Source organism: Terrapene carolina, unplaced genomic scaffold (genome assembly GCF_002925995.2).
Source record: "Terrapene carolina triunguis isolate 2854851 unplaced genomic scaffold, T_m_triunguis-2.0 Scaffold58, whole genome shotgun sequence".
NCBI classification, from domain to species: Eukaryota; Metazoa; Chordata; order Testudines; family Emydidae; genus Terrapene; species Terrapene triunguis.
The window spans coordinates 110956664-110982540 of NW_020664409.1; the positions used below are offsets into that span (position 1 = coordinate 110956664).

Sequence of the window (25877 nt, forward strand, 5' to 3'; positions counted from 1 at the left end):
CTTTAGCACTCAGATGCCCAACTCCCAATGGGGTCTAAACCCAAATAAATCCGTTTTACCCTGCATAAAGCTTATGCAGAGCAAACTCAAATTGTTCGCCCTCTATAACACTGATAGAGAGATATGCACAGTTGTTTGCTCCCCCAGGTATTAATACATACTCTGAGTTAATTACTAAATAAAAAGTGATTTTATTAAATACAGACAGTAGGATTTAAGTGGTTCCAAGTAGTAACAGACAGAACAAAGTAAGTCACCAAGCAAAATAAAATAAAATGCGCAAATCTATGTCTAATCAAACTGAATACAGATAATCTCACCCTCAGAGATGCTTCAGTAAGTTTTTCTCAGACTGGACCCCTTCCAGGCCTGGGCACAATTCTTTCCCCTGGTACAGCTCTTGTTCCAGCTCAGGTGATAGCTAGGGGATTCTTCATGATGGCTCCTCTCCCCCTCTGCTCTCTTCCACCCCTTTATATATCTTTTGCATAAGGCGGGAACCCTTTGTCCCTCTGGGTTTCCACCCCCCCCTCACTGGAAAAGCACCAGGTTAAAGATGGATTCCAGTTCCGGTGACATGATCACATGTCACTGCAAGACTTCATTGCCCACTTGCCAGCACACACATATACAGGAAGACTCACAGGTAAACACAACCATCTGCAGACAATGGTCCTGGTTAATGGGAGTCATCAAGATTCCAAACCATCATTAATGGCCCACACTTTACATAATTACAATAGGCCCTCAGAGTTACATTTTATATTTCTAGTTTTAGATACAAGAGTGGTACATTTATACAAATCGGATGATCACACTCAGTAGATTATAAGCTTTGTAATGATACCTTACAAGAGACCTTTTGCATGAAGCATATCCCAGTTACGTTATATTCACTTATTACCATATTTTCTCTAAAACTATCCCAGTTACATTATATTGACTTATTATCAAGTTTTTATAAAACCATATAGACTGCACAACGTCACAACCACTTCAAGCCAGAGGGGGGTGCTGCAGCCCCAGCACTTGTGTGTAAAGAGGTATGTACATGTGCTGGAAACAGGTTCCTAACACAGAGTCAGACCAAGCAATCTGAGTAGAGCAAATAAAGAAGTTTGTCCTAGACAAGGGAATGTGGATGTACCCGTCTGCCAGGGTTAAGTTCATAAGCCAGAGACAAGGAAAGTACATCTACAGTAAACACCATGATCAAACCAATCGAAAGAGCTAATTCACAAGAGGCTGAGGAAGGCAGCATGGCATCTGCACACCAGCAGGGGAGACTAACTTTATCTGGGGATACACTTCAAACATTTCAAAGGGCTACCAGACTATAAGGGGAGAGACCCCTTCGTTATCCAGCACTTAGGGCATGTCTACATGGTCATTCAACAGGCTAAGGGGCTGTTTAATTGCAGTGTAGACGTTCAGGCTCTGGCTGGGGCCCTGCAAGCCGGGAGGGTCCTAGAGCCCAGGCTCCAGCCTGAACATCTACACCACAATTAAACAGCCTCTTAGCCCAAGGCTCATATGCCAAGTGGAGACATACCCTCAGGGATATAGGGGTCAGCACCCTCTGCTTCTGTGAATGTTGGACCCTCTAGCCCAGTGGTGGTCGATCCTAGAGGCTCTCCCAGTCGATTGCCATCTCTGGCGGTGTAGCGTGGCTGCTGCTAAGGCAGGCTCCCTGCCTGCCCCAACCCCACGGGGCTCCCAGAAGCAGGCAGCATGGCCCCCGGGAGTGGGGGGCCTCCTTCTGCACGCTGCTCCTGCCTGCAAGCACCACCCCCACAGCTCCTATTGGCCAGGAACAGGGAGCTGTGGCCAATGGGAGCTGCAGGGGCGGTGCTGGCAGAGAGTGGCAGCAAGCGGAGCCACATCCCCCTCCCTCCCCCCCGGGGCCGCAGGGGCATGTTGGCCCCTTCCAGGAGCGGTGTGGGGCTGGGGTAGGCAGGGAGCCTGCCTTAGCAGCAGCCACGCTGTGCCACCATCCAGGGGCCACCGGAGGTAAATGCTGCCCGGCAGGAGACCGCACCCTAACCCCCATCCCTCTCCGGGAGCCAGCACCCCAAAGCCCCTTCTGCACCCCAACCCCCTGCCCCCCCACCCCAGAGCCAGCACCCCATACCTCCTCCTGCACCCCAAGCCCCAGCCCTGACTCCCACTCCCAGAGCCAGCACCCTGTACCCCCTCCTACACCCCAACACTCTGCCCCAGCCCAGAGCCTCCTCCTGCACCCAAACTCCCTCCTAGAGCTTGCACCCCCATTCCCTGCCCCAGGCTCAGCCCAGAGCCCCCTCCCACACTGCAAACCCCTTAGCCCCAGGCCAGAGCCCACACCCCCTCCCAAACCCCTACCCCAGCCCAGTGAAAGAGAGAGAGTGTGAGGGTGGAGGAGAGCATTCACTGAATGGTACCTGCGAGGCGTGGTTTAGACTGTAGGTGGACAGACCGGTGTGGCAGGGGCTGTCACACAGGTTAAGCTCCAGCCAAGCTCTCTCTTGCAGAGGCAGAAGGATACCAGCGTGGCTTACAGTCCTGGACTCCCTAAGGAGAGTGTCACAGAGCCATTACAAACCCCACAGCAGGGGCCACGCGATTCCTGGGTTCTTTACAGAGATGTTCCTGCCATCGCTACTCCACAGAGAACAGACATCAAACTGGCCGACCCCCCTCCTCCAGCCAACCCCCTGCTGCACCCATTGCTATCTTCATTAAACTGAACGTTGGGAAAGACATCTAAAACCAGCCAGGTTCCGACTTCTCCCCCGTGTGGGACTGGAGAGAACCAGCCTCTGTTCCCCTAGGGCAGGGGGCAGATCTGTTATTTTTAACATGTATTCGGTTTAAGGCAAGTGGTGTTTTCTTTTCTTTTCTAAAGAGGAAACTCTTCATCCAGAATGTGCGTGAATGTTCCAGGGAAGCGACGAAGACGCTAAGTTTGATCTCTGCTGTTGAACAGAAACTGCCCCAGAAAGTTGGGAATAACTTTTCAATACAAGAGTCAGGTTACAAATACGATTCTGAAAACAAACCGACCTCTGCGCTATTAAACGCACCTGAGAGGATAAACATGTAAAGAAACGTTCAAAGATCCATAGATTTGAAGGCCACAAGAGGCCATTACGATCATCTAGTCTGACTTCTTGCATAGCACAGGTCACAGACCCTGATGCAGTGATTCCCGCAGCCAGCCCAGAGCTTTTGATTGCGCTACAGCTTCTAGAAAGCCATTCAGCCTTGATTTAAAGACTCCAAGTAACGGAGAATCCACCTCATCCCTGATGGTCAGTTACCCTCACTATTCAAAATTCCTTTACCTTTTTGTACTTCTCTCAACCTGGACAGTGAAAACAAGCTAACCGGTTCATTTCTCTCTCTTTCTGGTTTCACACACTAGCTTTCACACCCTAACTTTGGGTACGTTCTTCAGAGCAGGGGCCACATCTCTCCTTCTTTTGTGCAGCACAACGGGGCCTTTGCAATCCAAACATTTAATGGTTTGTCAATCGCTGCAGGGGAAGCGTTTCCATCACATGTTTAGAGAGCGATTTCATGAAAGCGCCACAAAGCAGATTGTGGGGCTCCAATCACTTGCCTCTATGCCGTTTACACTGTACTTGTGTTTCTGAAGACCCTGCAAGACCTCTCCTGGGATCTGCAGACAAAGCGGGATTGGGAGAAATAACGGGTTTGAGTCATACTCAAAGATCCATCTGTAAGAGGTCGGTTTGTATTCTTAAACTTACAACTGAAGATCAAACTGCTGCTCCTGCAAGGAGCTCTGTGCAGAACCCCACTAGGAGCCCCCTGGCCACAGCTCATTTCAGGATTAGATCATAAATTCCCCCAGTTTAGATGCAGCCCATGGGGTTTCTTGTACCTCCTCGGAAGCAGCTGGCACTGGCCACCATTGGACAGGATACAGAACAAGTCCTGATCCGATACAATTACTGAGAGCCTACAAATTAGCTATAAGCTAAAGAGAATTAATAGCCCTAGACTTTAAGCAGAGAATTTCCTAATCAATGTCTGTGATGAGAGTTTGATTCTGCTTAGGATGAATCTGCTGTTTCTTAAACAACTCTGTTCATGACGCAGGAGCCCGGAATAGAATCCAGCTCATACTCCCATAGCTGGGATGGCTCTGCACTACAAACACCCCCTTATTTTAGGCATTAAAGTCAGAAGGTGCGACTCCAAAGACACGCAGCGATCAGGTCTATTGAGGAAAGTGCCGTTTTCACAGAAAAACTCTGGGAGGGACAACATAAGGAGATACGCCTTTCCAAAACACACGGTAGAGACGGCGGAAGAACAGCACCCGAGGACAGCTGCAGATCCCAACACTGAAGCCCCACTGTTAGTAGAGTAAAACTAGGCAGAGCCTTGCTGGATCTCTGCCCCCATCAACGCCTCCCCTTGCATTTCAAATCGGATCCGAAAAATCTCCTTCCCGTCTGCGCGGGTCCTGTCTGGGGATGTTTGCCATACCTGTTGGAGCTGGACTGCCCTGTAGCTACTGCCCTGCACAGCAAAACCATCATTCCAAAAGGATTAGACAATGAAATAGAAACGCCCAGGCCCTAATAGCGGCCAGGTCTTTGTGCAGGTTAATTCGGGCTTGCGCAGGTGCAGTTTGCTGCTGGACGGGACGATGCAGGCAGGGCAGCTCACCGGCTGGATCGACGCAGGTCATGGAGGAGCAAGTGCAGCTTGTCAGTCACAGCAACCTGCGAACAGGGGGAGACGGGAGGAGACCGGTCAGTGGTTCGATGTAAGATGCCGCTCTTGTTCTCTTATTGTCCCATCACAGGCTGTGAGGGACAGAGCCTTGTATGATTGGGATGAAGGCTCCCGACTTGTCAGAGGCCCCAGACGATGGGCAGAGAAGAACAGAAGGAAAAGGTCGGATATATAATCAGAACGGGCGCCTCCATGGTGGCTCTCATCACAAAGCAATGAACACACTCTAGCCAGGAAACATTTCATCCCCCAGCGAAATGCAGCCACCTCTGCAGTGGAACGGGAAAGCCATTTAACAGCACATTTAACAGTACTATGCAGAAGAAATCCTGCACGAGCTGAAACTGCAAAGCGTGTTTAGGGAGACAGAATGGAGAATGCAGCCAGGATTAACTCCTGCAAAATGTGCCAGGGGGTCTTTAATGATCACAGGTTGTCAGGACCTCAGTTTTACTTCCCCTCTGAAAGATGCCACTGCAGAGGCACACCGCCCAGGGGTGCATCATTGAAAGGGGGCAGCACATCGCCCCCTAGTGCTGCAAGAGGGCATTACAGAGAGCACTGACAGGAGAGAACATCTACTCAGCCACTCACGTCGCTCCCTGACGCGTAGCCCTCTCGAGTATTGCATGGACAGCAGGGTCAGAAGGAAGAGCACCACCTGGAGCCCCTGGGTGCTCCTTGGAAGTACTCATCAGTCCTGCCCCTGCAAGACGTGATCCCAGGTTGAGGTGGAAGAGCTCAGCTCAAGAACGCCCTGCCGTTGGCGATGGCCTGTGCACAGCCAGTTGGCTCACGTACCTGGTAAGGCTCCGGGTCCTGGAGTCTCTTGTGCGCAGGGCTGAGCGTGCTCAAAGAGGCGTGCGCGTGGCTCTTGATTTCCAGCAGGCTGGGAAGAGCCTGGCAAACCTGCTTGGAAGGGGGGGGAGGAGGACAGAAGGACAAAGGTTTGTATTAAAAGCAAGAGCTGGGCCTGAGCAGAACAGGGGTCTGGCTCCAAGATGAGGCTGAGTCTGGGGGAGTTCAGAGCTGGGGTTTGCTTCTCCCCACATCTAAGATTGAATGTTACGACACTGCAATGGCACGATAAGAAGCGGTAAGTGTAAAGCGCCTCGTACACATTAATTCTCAAAGCCCCTCCCCCCCAAGAAGGTATTATCCCCACTTAGGGGGGAAACTGAGGCACAGCGAAGGGACGTGACTTGCCCAAGGTCACCCAGCAAGCCAGAGGCAGAGCAGAAGAGAGAACCCAGCACTAAACCTACCAACAGCATAGATGCTGCGGAAAGTGAGTCATGAACAAACCCCCTAAGCTGTGCTGCTAACGAGGAAGTCCTAGCTGGGGCATCCCACTGAGCCACTTTTGCCTGGCTGCTATCCTCCCACAAAGAAGAGGTCACCTGCCTTCCCCCAAACATGTGCTGCCTTCCAAACCAGAGCATGGGATCTGCTGTGAAGAAGGCCCTACGCACAGCTCAGTAGGGGCCAGTCGGCTCAGTTTGCCTGCAAGGCTCTCAACAGCCAGAAAACCAATACACACAAGATTCAAACATATTCGCAGTTCCCCAGGGCACCCGATTCCTGATCAGCAGAACCACTGCCCACTGGGAACAGCCTGGGTGCTGCCAGAGACGCAGCTCACGAGCCAGGAGGAGAGTGGACTGAGCTGTTGACTTTCCTGCACTCTCCCTTTCATCCAGATGACTCCCAAAGGCCTATTCGGATGTTTACTCTCTGTAGGAACTCTAGAGACAGCTTCCCATCCAAAAGCAGCCACTTCTGGGGTGGAAGGTGGCAGCTGTCTGACCGCGCAAAGCAACACTACCCAACAGCGTAGGACAGGAAGCGATTATGACACTCAGTTGAAAATGGAGAGGTGGGGGGTCTAGGTGAAGGTAATGTGAACACCCAGGTTTAACCCCTGGACTCCTGCCATTTGTGCCAAGCAGACAGTACCTTGGTTTTCTCCCCCCTCTGACAGATGATACAGCACCCCTAATATCTTGCTGGGGCTGTACTGATTTGAAGGAAACAGCGCCACCACCCTGCACTACTCTAAGACTTCTCTAGAGGGTTCTCATTCAAGTACTGGCCTAAGAGGCAGCCTGCTTAGCACCGGAGTGTCAATGGGATCACAGCTGGAGGAGTCACGGCGGCAGGGGAGCCGAGAAATCAGCTAGGCCGAGAGACAAGCTTGCAACACGGTCAAAGCCGCAGCAGCCCGGTGGCTTGCAAGGAGGGAGGGGCGCATGCCTTTTCTGACCTGTCCATCTTTAAAGTAAGTGCGGTGCAGGATTTCCACGGCCGTGGGAGTCACCCTCCTGGCCTCCTCACTCCTCCCCAGCAGGCGGACAGCCACCTCCTGCCCTGCCCTGGGTGAGGGCTCCTCCTCCAATGCCATGAGATCCATAAAGGCAAGACCTGCCAGGAATCGGAGGCAGACGTTAGCCGCCCGGGTTAGGGGTGGGAGCGCGCTGGGGTTCAGAGCAATGCTGCCCCTCGTCGGGGAGCTGTGCCAGTTTAGATCCAGACCGAGACCGTGGCTTCATCAGCCGGTGCCCACAGTCTGAATGTGAGCCAATCTCCCTGGCAGGCGCACGGCTGAGCCATGGGGGAGAGAGGTTATAAGCAGGGGATGTTGCAGGATCTCCTCATTCAGGTGGGGGGGGGGAAGGGGCTACATTGCTGCAAAGGTCAATGGTCCCAGCTCTGGGAGGCAGAACACGAGCCGGGAACAGCAGTTTTTCCGGACGAGCCTCTGGGGATCCCACACCTACAGCTGCCCTCAGCCACAGGCTCCGGGAACACCTGGTGCTTTTAGAAACTGAGCAAACAGCAAAGACAGGGGCTGCTCAGCCCAGGGGGCAGGGAGAGAGGAGGGGTTGCTGCTGGGCTGCTGAGAAGCCAGAGGACTTTACCCTGGCCAGCAGAGTGCTGGGAGAAATCCCAGCGCAGCAGAATTCCCCTAGGGAACGGGAGCCCTAGCCCCAAGGGCAGAGGGAAACACGCAGGCGTCTAGGTTAGATCTGGGCTGCGACGGGGAAACGCTGAGCTCGGGAGCTGTTCCACTTTGGTCAACGTCCCTGGAGGCTGATGTTCTTAGTCCACAGAGCAGGCACAGCCTGGCTAGCAAGGCAGGCTTCCCTGCAGCACCGTACTCTCAGCCCTGAGCAGGGAAGACCCACATCCAGGGGGAAGGGCCAGTCGATCCTGGGCATTCTGCTGGGACTGCCAGCAAGGGGGTTAGTATGGTTGATGGGGAGTTTTAAAGAGACCCTTTCGTTAGTTGCCAATTCGGTTCCACGTGGTAACGGCCAGACTCAAACCAGGGACCCAAAGCGATGGCCACCTATCCCAGCTCCAATCCTGCCCCCCTAAATCCAGAGCCAGGACTCGGGCGTGCGAGCTGTGTATGTTTAAGACCCGGTGTCTCAGGTCTCTGGGGGACCAATCTTTATACAGCCAGGTCTGTATTCCCAGGACGTTGTTCTCATTTTGCAGGGCGAGCACTGGGTCAATGTCTCACCAGTGGCATCAGAGAGCCTGTACACCACCTTGCTCCCCGGGATGGTCATCTTCTCTTCGTCTTCAGTCAGCTTCAGCTTGGGGCAGCCGTTCACCTTCACCAGCTACAGGAGGAAGGAGCAAAGATGAAAAACTCCTCAGTGCCTACCGCACAGGAGATCTCACTTGTACGCAGGGCCGTCCCTACCTACGGTGGTGCCCTACACTGCTCCCCCTGCGGGGGGGGGGGGGCACGCTCAAGGGCTGCAGGGCCGTGGGGGCAGGAGCTGTGGGGGGGCAGCAGCAGGGCAAGGAGGCCCAGGGCAACACGGGGGATTAGTGGGGGGCCTGGTGCCGGCAGCAGGAGTTGGGCCTGCCCCCCCGCACTCACTGATGGCAGCGGGAAGCAGAGCGACCCGACCCCAGCCCGCTCCGCTCCCCCAGCTCCCAGCCCTGTCGCTTGGAGGAAGGGGTCAGGCCCGCCCCCGCACTCACCAGCGGCAGCCCAAGGCCAGTGCAATACAGAAGCAAACAGGATAAAAGGCAAAATGTAAACGAGAATTTATAAATGGTTTCAGCTTTAATCACCTAGTGTTAATGACGGAACAGGGGCGTGTGTGTATATACAGATATATATATACGCCTGATTCTTTTCTCAGTTTACCCTAGCATTACTCCACTGCCTTGGGCATAAACTGGCTATGAATAAACTGAGGCTGGAAATGAAAAGAAAGTTTCTAATCTTCAGAGGAGTGAGGCTTTGGAACAGCCTGCCAACAGGAGTAACGGGGCCAAGAACCTAACTGCTTTTAAAATGGAGATCGATAGATTTGTGAACGGGATTATCTGAGAGGGTTGCCTGTGATAGCAGGGAGCTGGACCCAGTGATCAGGAGGGACCTTTCAGGCCGATGCACTATGGTCTTTACTCTGGATTCAAACCCATGTAAATGAGGAGAATCAGGCCCATGATTTTTAACCTGGCAGTGTCTCTTTAGTCGTGTCAATAGGATATCCACCAAAATAATTCCAGCGAATCACAACACTGAACTCACACAGAGCTTTTCATCCAAACATCTACAGCAGCTGATACTATCACACTTTGCATACAGTGAGCCAATGGCAAAATTAGGAGGAGAGCCCAGCTCTGACGCCCAGTTCCCCTTTCTAAGCTCTGGGCCACGGGGCCTCTTTCCAGTCCCTATTAACGAAAATGGAAGAGAGAAAACGGCAACACCCCCCTCGATCACCCAATAAACCCAGACAAGCATTGCAGCCTTAATGGCTAGTATATCATTGTTGCTAGTTTCGTCAAGAAGCTGCAGGTTGGTCCAATTGCTAGGTTTGCACTGAACTCCAGTGGGTGGGGTTGTGGGGGTGGGGGTGTGTATACAGTAACGGAGCTGTGGATGAGCTCCTGTTGGACTATCCCAGCGAGGAGGTTACCTTGTAAACACAGCCCAGGGAGGGCTGCAGCGGGCACGTCACCAGATTGGTCCCAATTCCGATCATGTCAATTTCATTCCCCTAGAAGAGGAGACAGATGACAAGGAGTTGGTATTACCCTTATTACTTGTTGGCTGCATCGCGGCAGTGTCTAGCAGCCTCAGTCCTGCCTGGCCCAGGACCCCACTGCGCTAGGTCCTGTACTAACTTGCCCTGAAGAGATTACAACCTCTGCCCCTTGCTAGCACCTTCCCTCTGAGGATCTCGAGTTCTTTACAGACATCAGCCAAGCCCCACAACACCCCTGGGCAGGGGGAGTTCAATGCTAAAGGCCACACAATGAGTCAGTGGCAGAGCTGGGAGTCAAACCCAGGAGTCCCAGACCCCCCTGCCCTGCTCTAACCACTGGACAATTCTTTCTCCCTTGTGCTGTCTGAAGAGCCTCCCTCCACCAGCTGGCATGGGGCTGGGACACAGCTCACAAAGGCAGCACCCCATAGCGAGAAGCTCCCCGCTGAGGAAAACCCCTCGGATGAAGGGGACAGAACCCCCATCATCTTCCTGCCCAAGTCCTGGACCAGCCACCTCTGCCCTCCCTTCTGTGTTCACAGGGTCTCTGGCTGTTCCCCATCTTTGGGAACATGGTCATTGAATAGGAACACGGTATGTCTGGCCCCAGAGGGCTCCCCATTGGGTTCCCAGAAGGGCACAGCCAGGAATAGCGGTTCCCATTTGGGAGCAGAGCCTTGGGCCACTAGCCTGGTAGTCGTGGACAGTGGCAAAGCCTGAAGCTCCAGAGGATGGCAGACTCCCACCCCAAAGCCGCTGCTGGCCAATGGGGAACGTCCTGCAATCTACTGATGCCCTGAACCAAGAGGCCTGATTAATCTCTCTTACCTTGCATAGCTACAAGTTCTTCCCTGATGGTGGGGAAGGCCACAGGCTGGTCGCAATCAGGGAGCAGCACATGCCCACCTGGACAGCTCATGGGAACACGCAGATTAAGGGCTTGTTTGCCGGTAGGTAACCAGGTGCCCAAGTGTTTGTCTACCTGCCCTGCTAAGAACCCTCCCGTTCCCCCATGTCTGAAGGCAGCAGATTCAGTCTCTTCGCTCCTCAGGCTTGTCTACACACACAGTTATTCCAGAATAGCTATTCCTGATTAACACCACGTGTGGATGCTCTTATTCCAAATTAGCTTAATCCATTTTTCAAATGGATTAAATTAATTCAGAATAAGAGCAACTACACATGGAGTTAATCAGGAATAGTTAATCCACTTAAATTCACACCCTGCCTTAGTCCAGATTAATTGTCATGTGTAGACAAGCCCCTAGACAGTTTCCCAAACAAGCTGTAGCTTGAAACACCACCTCCAAGAGGCCGGTTAGAACTAGGACCATCTCACCTCCTGCATTAACTCCTCCAGGCTCCTTTCGCTGATGTCATTGCTCACGGCAATGGGGATGGTCGCAAACCAGGGAACCTGGAAGCTGGACACAATGGAAGTGAGTCGCTATAAAGGGCTGCAGGATTCTTACAAGGGACAGGTGCCCCAGCATTGAGCTTACGGCACAGGTTGGTTGAAACTTTGCTAGATCTGAATCCCGGAGGGTGGATGAGTGTGTGTGTCCCCATCGCGGCTCTCAGCCCAGCCAGAAATCTGGACAGTTTGCTCAGTTTATAAAAGTGCCCCCCCCCGCCACCTGGGCACCCTGGAAACTGCCCCAGGGATCTGAGAGTCAAGCTGGGCTCTTTCGGGTTTGTGCAGCATCACCGATCACAAAGAGGCTGCAGGCCAAATTTTGCTTTCAGTGGCATCTGTGCAACCCCATCGTCTCTCATGGGGTCCCACTGAGGGCGGAGAACTTGACTCCGTGACCGGGAATCAGTGAACAATTCTTAGTGAAACATAAGCCATAAGGGAATCCAGCTCCCTTGCTCCTGCAGTGCCATCATCGTCAGCCTAATCTTTTATTACTAGGTTTGGTAACATCCAAATCTCCTGGATGCTTTTAAAACATAAGAGAAAGGCGCTGTCTCTGCCGTGCAGCGCTTATAAACTATGGCTGGGCTGGGCGTGGTAAGGCAGTTAGGGGGTCCAATTCTTGAAAATCCAGCCCAGGAGACAGACAGACAGACCCTCCTTTTGGTTGGGTAAGATCTGACTACTCATCTGACTCATACACATGGCGAGTAAGGAGGGGCCATCGTCCAGGGTCAGTAACTGCCCCCCCATAGGAGGCCCCCGGGCAAAGTCTAGGTAAAGGACTCTGTGTCCCAGCAGAGGGGTAATAGCGTCTGCTTAGCAGCATGGCACTCACTCGGCACTGCAGGTCCGGAGCACCTGGCGAATCTCCCTCGCCTGCTTGCCGAGGTCTCCGCTGTCCACGCGAATCCCTACCGTGCGGTATCCCAGCTGGTTCAACGCCAGCGCCACGGCGCAGAAGTTTGGGATGCCACTCCTGCCAACAGCAAGGAGGAGGATGGGTCTGGCTGGCAAAAAGGCCTGGGAACCCCGCCCTCCGTGACACGGAGCGGCAGAGATAGGCCAAGCAGGCTGTGTTCAGGTCAGGGGCAGGAGGCGATTCGAGGTTCCACATCCAGGTCAAGGCAAGGACAAAGAGGAGAGCAGGAGAGAGGGACTCCCCGGGGCGGTCAGTACCAGAGGCTCTGCAGCATCATCAGAGCTGTCCTATCCCCAGCGTGTGGGAATGGAGGACTGCACGCCATGCACAAGAGACGGAACACACGGGAGGGGTCCCAGCTGGGTTCTAAGACATCGTCTCAGAGATCCTGCATTTAACCAGCTGCCCTGGCATTGCTCCCCCCTGCTGGTTTCTTAACCCCACATACAGTTTATATATAAGACCACAGCCCATTTGGACCCAATCTGACCCCGTTCACCATCTCTGCTCCCGCAGTCGATGGGACATCACTTACACCGGTCACCGTGGAATCCAGGTGCCGTGCAACAATCATGAAGCATCGAGCATGCTCGGAAAAGGCCACCGCCGCCCCTCGGCTCCTCACCCCATGATGGAGTAAGTGTCCACCAGCCCTTGGAAGTTGTGGGGGAAGGCGATGGCGTATGACACGAAGGCAGCCAGCTCCCCGTGGTTCACCCTGTCGTGGGGGACCCGCAGCGTCTGGCACACTCGCCTCAGCCACGACTCAGCAAGGGGCAGGAAATCCACCGGCTCATCTCCGTCCAGGGGCTTCAGGGTCTGCAGGGGAAACAGCACCTCCATGGTACCAATCGCATCATCTACAATGGCCGCTTTCGGTAGGGCCTGTAAAAACACATCTCGAGATTCCTCAGCCCCCTGCTGGCTCTCAAGCAGCAGCTCAGTAGAGATAATTCCTAAATGCAGGCAATAATGATGCACAAAGGCCATTCAGCTATGTCCAAGTGACCAAACTGAGGGGGCTGGTGGCCGCTGCCAGGAGCCCAGGGGGTGTTCCTGAGCTGCGTGAAGCTAGCAAGACTGTGACCACTGTTGGTTTTTCAATCCACAGGTGGTGCCCCAGGGACACTACAAATCCCAGCATGCAATGCTCCGAGGAGGCAGCGGAATGGTGCTCTGCAAGGGTCTAGTGTGCTCCGATGACGTGCCCATCACCCGAGCATCGATAGCGGTGCATTCCCATAGCACGCGTCAGGGTAGCATCTAGGCACTAACACCACGGTTAGGCGGACAACTACGGGGAGCAGGATGGAACCATCCGGGTGGGGAGAACTGAAGCTGAATAGCTCCTAAGAGAAGGGGCGAGAGCCCCAGACTACAGCACAGGCCTCCGCCCCCTTTCATCGCCGTGCAAAGTTATTAAACGAATCCATTCTCAACATTCCCCCCCCCCTCTCCCCCGGGCAGGGACACGAACCCGGGGCTGCACCTCCGCCAGCGACGTGAAGGACATGATGTAGGAATGGGCCACGGTTCCCCGCACCGGAATCCCATACAGCTTCCCTGCCAGCACGTTGCTGGTCCAATCGAAGCCTGGAACGGAGAGATCAGGGGCACGTGGGCGAGGGGAATGCAGACCGAACAGGAGCAAAGGGGACAGGGAATGCCCTGCTGCGAGGAGCTGGCACGCCAACCTGGCTCCTGGGCTAAGCTCACCCCCTATGTAGGAGTACTTGGATGCAGAAAGGCCCCCATCCGGGCCCTGGGCACGTCGCAGCCCCAACTCCAGCAGCTTCTTGTCTGGGCCAGCGAGCATGCGGAACCGGGTAGCGTTAGTGGCCACAAGGCTGGAAAAGGAAAAACCCAAATATTCCCTGAACGCGGACCCCGGCTGGACACCAAGCAAGGCCCAGGAAGGGTCAGGCCCCACGCCCATGAGCTCCCTGCTGACAGGGGCAGATGACACAGGGACACATGCTGGGAGGCTCAGTGGGCGGATCAGTTTGACCAGACCATGTGGGAGCCAGAGGGCCTTGACTGGAGCTGCGGACGGATCAGGTTGGAGGATCTGAGTTACAGGGGGAGTAATGTGGAGCCAAGCACCAGGCAGCCCACCTGGGGGTCAGGACGAGGACGGTGCGGTGGGGGAGAGGGACACGGCTCTAGCTGTCAGGGGCAGGGAGGGCGAGATGGATGAGGAGACCCGAGGGGACATGCGGGAGACTTTGGAGCACCACAGCCAATGGGAGCGGGAAGAGCAGAGACGCAGCCGGGGATCAGCGCACAGACACCTGCGCTGCCCTTGTGGGGGGCAGGAAATGTTCACAAGTGGCTGGAACCCTTCATCTAACACCCAGCATGTGCCGCCCCAGGCCCTACAGCCCCCAACCCAGCACATGCCACCCCGGGGGCCCCTACAGCCCCACCCAGCACGTGCCGCTCCCAAGGGACCCCCACCGAGTGCATCGCCCCAGTGCCCGGGGGCCCCTATAGCCCCACCCAGCACGTGCCGCTCCCAAGGGACCCCCACCAAGTGCATCGCCCCAGTGCCCAGGGGATCCTACAGCTCCCACCCAGCGTGTGTTGCAGCAGGGCCCTGGGGACCCTACATCCACAAAGCTGTGTGTCCCGGAGCCTCTCACCTGGCGTAGTTGACCAGACACAGCAGCGTGGTCTCCAGGAGCTGCACCACCAGCAGCGGCCCCTTCACTTGCAATAGCGGAACCTGCAGGGGAAGAGCCGTGGGAAAAGCGGGGTTCGCCCCAGCTCATCTCTCTTCCTCACCCCACCCCCGCTCCCTGGCCCGGTGCCTCAAAGCCGCACCCAGCCCCCACATCTGGCCGACGCTCTCGCGGGACTCGCAGCCACGTCCTCACCATGCCGGCAAAGCCGCCGGAGCGATGCGCTGCAAGCAGCGCGTCACTGGGTTCCAAGCAACGGGCCCCATCCCGGGCTAGGACTGGGCCGTGTCACACACCTGGGCTCTGTGGCTGCCCCGCTTCTCTAGCACAGCTGACTCCATCACCATCCTCAGTCAGCCTGGCGCAGAACCTGACCCACATCTTCGCCTCCTCCCTTATCCCTCCCCTCCGTGCCTTCAACGTCTCCCGCCTTTCCCCTCTACTCTCCCACCCCAATTGCCGCGGCCTCCCTGACGCCCACCCCGGCCCTTGCTGGCCCACACAAGCCCCCGTGGCTGCAATCGCCTTGGAATTTCTCTAGCATTTCTCCTGCAGGGGCTTTCAGTTTTTAGCTGTAGTGCTGCGTGCGATACAGGACCCTTAGCTGGAGATACCAGCTCTTATACAGAACTTTTTGCCTGTCAATCAGAAAGCCCTTTACAAAGGAGGTCAGTGAATTCTTAGACATTACTCCAGCTGGGCTTCTAAGACCTCAGGAGCCTTGGGGTCTCCTCTCTACCAGATGGAGTCCCAGTACAAGGGGGAACATCTGGCTGGAGACAAAGGAAGGGGCCCCCCACTTATTAAGTCTGGTTTTACTCAGTTCTCCCTAGAACTGATCGCACAAGCTGGAATCCCGGGCTCTCCAGGAACGGGTGGACATCCTCAAATGGTCCGCAGAGATGCCTTTCTGTGACCTGGGGTAACTCCGTCTCTCACGAACGTTCAGTCCTCAGCTCCTGCCGAACAAAGTCTGGAGACCTTTAACTACCAGGCTCCCACCTTGAATATTCCTGTGTCGCTATATATGGGCTAGTCCATCAATCATTCTGTATTTCCCTTCTCTTTCTGTAGCTCCTCCTTCTAGGGACTTTTCTCTGACTATTTTCGGAAGCCAGAAGCCTCCATCCTTTCCAGACTTGCGCCTTCCTTTCCTACAGAGCAGATAAGAGTCTTTTAATAAGACTCTGGTATTTGGAGGGAAATGGCCTTGCTTTATTTACCCAAGAACACTCCACTCAGTGCACGCCTTAGTTTGCAGGACAAGTTCATCCTTCTGGTCTTGAAGAAGCCAGTGTGAACTAAACCCAAAGTCAAGCCGGTTTCAGCTAACGCAGCCAGAATCTGATTGAACTCTCATTGCACCAGCTCTCACTCTTTTCCACTGGTGCGATGCACACGTGCCTACAGACTGAGACATTCAAACAGCGGCTGCATCCACACCCCGCCCACTGCAGAGGAAACTGCAAGTCCAGCACAAAGGGGCAGGACAGTCTAGTAGGAGAATCACAGGATTTGGAGTCAGGACTCCTGGGTTCTGTTCTCAGCTCTGAGCCCTGGGTGAACAATCAAACTTACAGGTGAGAGATGGGAATGGAAGAGAAGCCAGGCGAAATGCATTGGTTGAGCCACCCACATTATATAACAATAGTAACCAGCCTGTATATCGCACCTTTCACCAATAGATCTTAAAGTGCTTTACAAAGGACGTCAGTATCATTATCCCCATTGCACAGATGGGGATACTGAGGCACGGAGGGGTCACGTGACTTGCCCAGGCAGGCCAGTGGCAGAGCCAGGAATAGAATCCAGATCTCTCCAAATTTCAGTCCACTAGGCCACCCTGACTCAGGAATGATTCACAGAGACTGCCTGAGAGTTCTCAGCCTGCTTTACACCGAATTGCGCGGCTGCTCTGACTAATGCCCACCGTGGCGAAGACGATGGAGCCCTCCGGCACAGAGGAGACGGTGACTTCGGAGGCGTCCACGGTGCGCAGGTAATCGAAGAAAGCCTTCTCCATAGTGCTGGGCAGGACCGACTGCAGGTACTCGATTTCTGGAAAGCAGCCAGAGATCGCTGTTCACAGAGGAGCACCCTCGTGCCCTGGGAGAGGTGTCCCGGCGGCAGGCGGGGCTGTGGGTTTAGATGATGTCACTACCAAGGTCTCCCTGAGGGCAGGCGGGGAATTTTTTCCCAACCCCCATGTTGTTCACTAGCCCTCTACGGTCCCATCTGCCCTGCGAGAACCACCCCACTGCAGCTCCACTGTGCTCTCGCCTGGGTAGCCACAGTCCCAAGTCCGGCTGCCTCCGCGTTGTGCTGGGCTGAGGCATGACTGGAGAGGAGAGTTCACACCGCCGGTCCCAGGTCCGCAGAGAAGACCAAGCACCACACCGGAGCAGATGGGACCGAGCAGCTGCTCAGAGCAGCCACGATGGCACGTGGCTGCTGTGGCCAGGGAAATTCTGATCCCCAAGCAGGGCCTCGGTGAGAAGACCATGCGGCGGGAGGATGGACATAACTCCCAGTGATGGCTGAGGGAGAGCAACGGCCAGAGCAGGGCTCCAGCTAGCTCATTAGCTCGTCTCCAACAGCAGCCAGCCCCAGCTGCTTCGGTGGAACGTATAAACCACCCCACAAGGGTTGCGTCTGACCGGAGATGACCCTTAGAACATAAGAACGGCCATATAGGGTCCGAGCAAAGGTCCATCCAGCCCAGTATCCTGTCTGCCGACAGTGGCCAATGGCAGGTGCCCCAAAGGGAATGAGCAGACAGGTTATCATCAAGTGAGCCATCCCCTGTCGCCCATTCCCAGCTTCTGGCAAACAGAGGCTAGGGACACGAATCCTGCCCATCCTGGCTAATAGCCATTGATGGACCTGTCCTCCATGAATGTATCTAGCTCCCTTTTGAACACCGTTAGAGTGTTGGCCTTCACAACACCCTCTGGCAAGGAGTTCCAGAGATTGACAGTGCGTTGCGTGAAAAAATACTTTCCTGTATTTGTTTTAAATCTGCTATCTATTAATTTCATTTGGTGGCCCCTTGTTCTTGTATTACAAGAAGGAGTAAATAACACTTCCTTATTTACTTTCTCCACACCACTCATGATTTTATAGACCTCTATCATATCCCCCTGTAGTGAGCCGGTGTGGCACCCCTCCATCTCCGACAGGGCCGAGCTTCCTCCACTCCCAGCGTGGGCGGAGCTACCGGGTCCGGGGCCCGCCCCTCCAAGGTCACGGCCCCGACCCGGAAGTATAAAAGCCCGCCAGCAAAGCTCAGTAAGAGCCAGACTGCCGGAGAGAGCAGACGTCCCGGGCCAAGCTCCCGCTTGGAAGACAGCCGCAGGCCGCGAGCCGCCTGCTAACGCCCCGCGCCGGTCAAGCCTCCCTCTCGCCAGGTACCCCGAGGAGGACTGGCCCAGCCTGCCCCGGACCCGTCACCCCGAGGAGGACTGGGCCAGCCTGCCCCGTGCCACCTATCCTGAGGAGGACTGGCCCAGCCTGCCCCGGACCCGTCACCCCGAGGAGGACTGGCCCAGCCTTCCTCGTGCCAGCTATCCTGAGGAGGACTGGCCCAGCTTGCCCCAGACCAGCTGCCCCGAGGAGGAGTCAAGTCTGCCCTGTGCCAGCTATCCTGGGGAAGAGCTGCCGGACCGGCCCCTAAGCCCCGCACCCGAGGAGCCGATGCTGCTGGACTGGCCCGAACCCGGCACTGCCGCCGAGGTAAGCCCCGAGGGGGAACACGGAAGTAGCCCGGGGGTAGCCGACCCAGGTCAGGCTGCAGAGGCCTGTGAGCCGATGTCACTGTGTTTCAGTCAGGATACCCCACTGACCGGCAGCGACAGCAATCGCTGCTAGGGCCCCGGGCTGGGACGCAGTGGAGTGGGTGGGCCTGCGTCCCCCCCTGCCACCCCCACTCACGGGTGGCAGGCTTCCCCCTCACCCAACGCTCAGGTAGGAACCTGGGCCCCCTTTAACTGCTTGTCTGCTCAACCCCTGCCCCAGAAGGGCTTGAGCTGTGACTGTTCGTGCCCCGCCCTGACCCAGGGCCTGGGCCTGCTTGGACGGTTAGCTGGCGCTCAGCCCCTACCTAAGGGCCTGAGCTCCTGAACTGTGAGCCGCTCCGCCCTTGCGTACAAGGACCTGAGGCGAGACTGTCTGCAATTCAGTGAGACGGTGTGGCACCCCTCCATCTCGGAGGGTAGAGCCCCGGCTCACCCTACTACACCCCCCTTAGTCGCCTCTTTTCCAAGCTGAAAAGTCCCAGTCTTATTAATCTCTCCTCATACGGAAGCCGTTCCAGACCCCTAATCATTTTTGTTGCCCTTTTCTGAACCTTTTCCAATTCCAATATATCTTTTTTGAGATGGGGCGCCACATCTGCACGCAGTATTCAAGGTGTGGGCGTACCATGGATTTATATAGAGGCAATATGATCTTTTCTGTCTTATTATCTATCCCTTTCTTGATGATTCCCAACATTTCGTTTGCTTTTTTGACCTGCTGCTGTACATTGAGTGGATGATTTCAGAGAACTATCCACAATGACTCCAAGATCCCTTCCTTGAGTGGTAACAGCTAATTTAGATCCCATCATTGTATATGTATAGTTGGGATTATATTTTCCAATGTGCATTACTTTGCATTTCTCAACATTAAATTTCATCTGCCATTTTGTTGCCCAGTCACCCAGTTTTGTGAGATCCTTTTGTAGCTCTTCGCAGTCTGCCTGGGACTTAACTATCTTGAGTAGTTTTGTATCATCTGCAAATTTTGCCACCACACTGTTTACCCCTTTTTCCAGATCATTTATGAATATGTTGGATAGGACTGGGCCCAGTACAGACCCCCTGGGGGACACCACTATTTACCTCTCTCCATTCTGAAAACGGACCATTTATTCCTACCCTTTGTTTCCTATCTTTTAACCAGTTACTGATCCATGAGAGAACCTTCCCTCTTATCCCATGACAGCTTACTTTGCTTAAGAGCCTTTGGTGAGGGACCTTGTCAAAGGTTTTCTGAAAATCTAAATACACTATATCCACTGGATCTCCTTTGTCCGCATGCTTGTTGACCCCCTCAAAGAATTCTAGTAGATTGGTGAGGCATGATTTCCCTTTAAAAAAAACATGTTGACTATTTCCCAACAAATTATGTTCATCTATGTGTCTGACAATTTTGTTCTTTATGATAGTTTCAACCAATTTGCCCGGTACTGAAGTGAGGCTTACTGGACTGTAGTTGCCAGGGTCACCTCTGGAGCCCTTTTTAAAAAATGGCGTCACATTAGCTATTCTCCAGTTATTTGGTACAGAAGCTGATTTAAATGATAAGTTACAGATGACAGTTAGTAGTCCTTCAATTTCACATCTGAGTTCCTTCAGCACTCTTGGGTGAATACCACCTGGTCCTGGAGACTTACTACTGTTTAACATAAGAACGGCCATACTGGGTCAGACCAAAGGTCCATCCAGCCCAGTATCCTGTCTGCTGACGGTGACCAATGCCAGGTGCCCCAGAAGGAGTGAACCTAACAGGTAATGATCAAGTGATCTCTCTCCTGCCATCCATCTCCACCCTCTGACAAACAGAGGCTAGGGACACCATTCCTTACCCATCCTGGCTAACAGCCATTAATGGACTTAACCTCCATGAATTTATCTAGTTCTCTTTCAAACCCTGTTATAGTCCTAGCCTTCATAACCTCCTCAGGCAAGGAGTTCCACAGGTTGACTGTGCGCTGTGTGAAGAACTTCCTTTTATTTGTTTTAAACCCGCTGCCCATTAATTTCATTTGGTGGCCCCTAGTTCTTATATTATGGGAACAAGTAAATAACTTTTCCTTATTCACTTTGTCCATACCACTCATGATTTTATATACTTCTATCATATCCCCCCTTAGTCTCTTTTCCAAGCTGAAAAGTCCTAGCCCCTTTAATCTCTTCTTATATGGGACCCGTTCCAAACCCCTAATCATTTTAGTTACCCTTCTCTGAACCTTTTCTAATGTCAGTGTGTGTATGTGTGTATATATATATATATATATATATATTGAGATGAGGAGACCACATCTGTACGCAGTATTCAAGATGTGGGCGTACCATGGATTTATATAAGGGCAATAAGATATTCTCTGTCTTATTCGCTATTCCTTTTTTAATGATTCCTTACATCCTGTTTGCTTTTTTGACTGCCGCTGCACACTGCGTGGACATCTTCAGAGAACTATCCACGATGACTCCAAGATTTCTTTCCTGATTAGTTGTAGCTAAATTAGCCCCCATCATATTGTATGTATAGTTGGGGTTATTTTTTCCAATGTGCATTACTTTACATTTATCCACACTGAATTTCATCTGCCATTTTGTTGCCCAATCATTTAGTTTTGTGAGATCTAGTTTATCAATTTGTTTAAAAACCTCCTCTAATGACACCTCAATTTGGGACAGTTCCTCAGATCTGTCACCCAAAAAGAATGGCTCAGGTTTGGGAATCTCCCTCACATCCTCAACAGTGAATGCACAGAATTCATTTAGTTTCTCCGCAATGACCTTATCGTCTTTGAGTGCTCCTTTAGCATCTCGATCGTCCAGTGGCCCCACTGGTTGTTTAGCTGGGTTCCTGCTTCTGATGTATTTAAAAAACATTTTGCTATTACTTTTGGAGTCTTTGGCTAGCTGTTCTTCAAATTCTTTTTTGGCTTTCCTAATTATATTTTTACACTTCATTTGCCAGAGTTTATGCTCTTTTCTATTTTCCTCATTAGGATTTATCTTCCACTTTTTAAAGGATGCCTTTTTGCCTCTCACTGCTTCTTTTACTTTGTTTAGCCACGGTGGCTCTTTTTTGGTTCTCTTACTGTGTTTCTGAAATTGGGGTATGCATTTAAGTTGAGCCTCTATTATGGTGTCTTTCAAAAATTTCCTTGCAGCTTGCAGGGATTTTACTTTTGGCGCTGAACCTTTTAATTTCTGTTTCACTAACCTCCTCACTTTTGTGTAGTTCCCCTTTCTGAAATGAAATGCTACAGTGTTGGGCTGCTGAGGTGTTTTCCCTGCCACAGGGATGTTAAATTTAATTATATTATGGTCACTATTACCAAGCAGTCCAGCAATATTCACCTCTTGGACCTGATCCTGTGCTGCACTTAGGACTTAATCAAGAATTGCCTCTCTCCTTGTGGGTTCCAGGACCAGCTGCTCCAAGAAGCAGTTATTTAAGGTGTCAAGAAACTTTATCTCAGCATCCCTTCCTGAGGTGATATGTACCCAGTCAATATGCGGATAGTTGAAATCCCCCATTATTAATTATTATTATTATTATTGAGTTTTTTATTTTAATAGCCTCTCTAATCTCCCTGAGCATTTCAGAGTCACTATCACCATCCTGGTCAGGTGGTCTGTAATATAGCCCTGCTGCAATATTCTTATTTTTCAAGCATGGAATTACTATCCATAGAGATTCTATAGTACAATTTAGTTCATTTAAGATTATTACTTCATTTGATTCTACGCTTTCTTTCACATATAGTGCCATCCTCCCACCAGCACGACCTGTTCTATCCTTCCAGTATATTTTGTACCCTGGTATTAATGTGTCCCACTGATTATCCTCATTCCATCAGGTTTCTGTGATGCCTATTATATCAATACCCTCATTTAATAGGAGGCACTCTAGTTCACCCATCTTATTATTTAGACTTCTAGCATTGGTATATAAGCACTTTAAAAACTCATCATTTTTTGGCTGTCCCCTTACATAGGGTCACCTATACCCCAAACGAGAGACACTCGGGTTTAACTGGAATCAGCTTTATCTGCCAACTGAAAGCGCTCAGGAGCCAGGAAGCTTTTTATGCAGGAGAATAAACACTTTGCATCTCTGTAGCCACTTCCTTCCCAGGATCTCTAACTGCTCTACAACCTCCCTGGAAGGCAGGGGAGAATCCTGGGGAAATTGAGGCACGGGGCAGGGACATGACTTGACCAGGATAACTCAGGGGATCAGTGGCAGAGCCAAGAGTAGCACCCAGAGCTCTCGACTCCCCGTCCTGTTCCAAACCGTCCTGTGCTCTAACCACTAAGCCACCCTCCCTCTGAACAAAGGACCTCATGATGCCAGCTGGCAGAGGGCACAGGGGTAGATAAGAGTTACAGCGATTCTCTTGGTCTGGTGTTTACACCTTAGTTCACCAAAGAGCGTCAGGTAAGATCTCTCCTGAAAGCCTGTGTCTCACACTGGTCATCACAATCCTTGCCAGAAGAGGCTTGAAATGACCCCGAATGACGTTTTGTTTTCATACACAAGTAGTGTGTTCCTAACTCTGCAGTGCAGAACATATGGTGATTTGGATTGGACAGCGGGCGGGAGAGATCCATTAGGAGAAGGTTTGGGTAAAGGTTTCCCAAGCACAAAAAGAAAATAAATCAGCTGTTTATTCGTGAAGTCCCTTGATTTGGGGCAGCTGATGACGGAGACAAAGCTGCCGAGCTGGGGTAATAGTTAACAAGTGATAACCCAAGTCACAGAAAGACAGAGTTGTGATTACTGCTACTGACTGGCTATTAATTGAGCAAACACTGGCCTCACTGAAGTCCAGGGGAGATTTGCTATCAGCCTGGAAGGAAGCCAAGATTTCATCCCCTCCCCTCCTCATTCCCCTGTTTGCCTTATCCCCCATGATGCCCTGTTTTTATAGAAACAGACTGTCACTTGCTACATATTCATGAGGTGCTCTTTGCAATAAAGTCCTGTCCTGGAGCTTCTGTGACAAATAATAATAATGGCACAGCTTAGAGACAGAGGGAGCAGGCAAAGAAAGAAATCTGGGCTGTGAGGAGTTAGAGAGAGAGTGAATACTGAGATCTGGTCTACACAGGTTGGCGCTCAGGGGTGGGAAAAGTCCATGCTCCTGAGCAAGGCAGGTTTGCTGCTTCTGTCGATCTTGCTCCGTTCACTCGGGAAGGTGGAGTTCTTACACTGACGGAAAAACACCTTCTATTGCTGCAGTCATAGACTATCAGGGTTGGAAGGGACCTCAGGAGGTCATCTAGTCCCACCCCCTGCTCAAAGCAGGACCAATTCCCAACTAAATCATCCCAGCCGGGGCTTTGTCAAGCCAGGCCTTAAAAACCTCTAAGGATGGAGATTCCACCACCTCCCTAGGGAACCCATTCCAGTGCTTCACCACCCTCCTAGTGAAACAGTGTTTCCTAATATCCAACCTAGACCTCCCCCACTGCAACTTGAGACCATTACTCCTTGTTCTGTCATCTGCCACCACTGAGAACAGCCCAGCTCCATCCTCTTTGGAACCCCCTTTCTGTCTGCACTATGGGATTATGCCAGCATAGCGACGCACCGTGTCTCTGCTACAGTGCAGACCTGGCCTCAGAGTCAGGGAAGAGGCAGTTTACAGGGTGGGCAGCGTAGGAAGGTGGCACTGACACATCACAGGGAGGAGTGACCTTATAACAACCTAGAAACCTAGACAGAGGGCCCCATGCTCCCCCACTCCCTAGGCAAGCAACACTCGGAGACATGGTACAGTGTCTCTAGTAATGCCCTCCTCCCGGTAGGGACCCTGCCTGGGGCAGGTGAGGGGAATGCAAGGGTCGTGACCTCGATTTGTGCCACACAGGTGGAAGCCCAGGGAGTTTGTAGCCCACCCCCCACATGAAGCAAAACCTGTCCCGGCCATTACCCCAGCACCAATCCCCCGGCACTGACGTCCAGCTCCTAACACTTCCCTAAGCCACGCACCCCCCGCCTGCCCCACCCAACACCCACCTGCCCTCAATGCTTCCCTGCCCTACCCACCCCCTGCCTGCCCCCAACGCTTCCCTGCCCCACCCACCCCCCTGCCTGCCCCCAACGCTTTCCTGCCCGCCCCTAACGCTTCCCTGCCCCACCCATCCCCTGCCTGCCCCACCCACCCCCTGCCTGCTCCAATGCCCCATGGCCCTGCCCCTTTTGCTCATTGGCACTGACCCCAACCTTGCCTGCCACCTGCCCCTGCCCCTACAACTCTCAGGCACTGATGTCCAGCCCCTAACACTTCCTTGCACTAACACCCCCTCCTCCACCTGCCCCGAATGCTCCCTGGCACTGCCTGCTACCCAACACTGCCCCTACACAGAGGTGGTGCTAGGCCACTGGGGGCCCTAAGCAGGAATAATTTTGTGGGGGCCCCCCGGGGAACCCCCTCACACAACACACACTAAAAAAGCAAATAAAGTGCTGCCTTGAGCTGCTCAGGGCCCTATGTCTTAGTCTGTTTATGCCTAGCGCCAGCTCTGTCCCTACTGCTCCCTGGCATTGACCCCTCCCCTGCCTGCTCCCAGGGCTGCCTGTCACTGCCCCCAGTGCGCCCCCCACCCGCTCCCTGGCACTGCCGCCAATGATCCCTGACAGTGCCCTCCCCCCCCCATGCCCTGGCACTCCCCCTCCCTGGCACTGTCCCCCACGCTCCCTGGCAATGTCCCCACCCTGCCTGACCCCTCCCACTCCCTGGCCCGGCCCCATATGCTGCCTGCCCCCCCCCCGCTCCCTGGCCCCACCTGGCTCGCGGAGGCGGAAGGCCCGCAGGAAGGCCAGGCACTCGCCCAGCCCCGCGCTCAGGGCGAAGCCCCCGCGGAAGGGGCAGCGGCGGAAGAAGAGCTCGAACTCGGCCGGCTCCCGCTGCCGCCCGGCCCGCCAGTAGCCGTAGGCCATGGTGAACTGGTAGAGGTCGGTGAGCAGCGCCAGCGAGTCCCGCCGCCCCGGCTCCATCCCGGCCCGGCCCGGCCCGGCCCCCTGGGAGCCTCCCACGTGCGGGCGGGCGCCAGCTGTAGCGTCACGTGGGGGCAGAGGGGCGCTGCAGCCAATGGGAGCCCCCTCCGCCCGCAAGGGCGCCTGGGAGTTGTAGTCCGAGCGGGGCCGCTGGGAGCACGCAGGGCCCCTGGCGGGACACACGGGGCAGGGGCAGCCCGCCCGTTGCCCATCACTGGGTGGCCCCTCCCAGGGGCCCGGGGCCCTGATGCTGTGTAACCCCTCCCAGCTGGGCTTGGCTGCAGTGACCCCCTCCCCCAGGCCGGCTG

The 25877-nt window shown here is 53.6% G+C and overlaps 1 protein-coding gene across 5 annotated transcripts; it reads right to left on the minus strand.

Annotated features, from left to right (window-relative positions):
* Positions 1 to 2449: 2449 nt before the first annotated feature.
* On the minus strand, positions 2450 to 25576 carry NAPRT (nicotinate phosphoribosyltransferase). Of its 5 annotated transcripts, none has more exons than XM_026646955.2 (13): positions 25359 to 25576; positions 16718 to 16845; positions 14749 to 14831; positions 13823 to 13953; positions 13596 to 13699; positions 12732 to 12925; positions 12023 to 12163; positions 11107 to 11191; positions 9699 to 9779; positions 8276 to 8378; positions 7013 to 7170; positions 5551 to 5658; positions 2450 to 4736 (listed from the first exon to the last, which is right to left on the minus strand). In XM_026646955.2, the coding sequence occupies exons 1-13, from the start codon at positions 25567 to 25569 to the stop codon at positions 4677 to 4679; spliced, it is 1587 nt and encodes a 528-aa protein (XP_026502740.1). In that variant the 5' UTR covers positions 25570 to 25576; the 3' UTR covers positions 2450 to 4676. The 5 variants fall into 5 exon arrangements, with proteins under 5 accessions (XP_026502740.1, XP_026502735.1, XP_026502761.1 ...); XM_026646950.2 differs by having other exon boundaries at positions 13584 to 13699; XM_026646976.2 differs by having other exon boundaries at positions 13584 to 13699; positions 16718 to 16923; positions 25359 to 25434.
* Between the last annotated feature and the right edge of the window lie 301 nt (positions 25577 to 25877).

What these genes read in the sequence shown, in the direction of transcription:
- NAPRT (XM_026646950.2), bottom strand. Translation starts at nt 25,569, where the DNA reads ATGGAGCCGGGGCGGCGGGACTCGCTGGCGCTGCTCACCGACCTCTAC. An exon ending in CTCCGGACCTGCAGTGCCGA is followed by an intron (nt 11,192 to 12,022) that starts GTGAGTGCCATG and finishes CATTGTGTCCAG; the next exon opens with CTTCCAGGTTCCCTGGTTTG. An exon ending in CAGGCTCTCTGATGCCACTG is followed by an intron (nt 7,171 to 8,275) that starts GTGAGACATTGA and finishes GATTCCTGGCAG; the next exon opens with GTCTTGCCTTTATGGATCTC.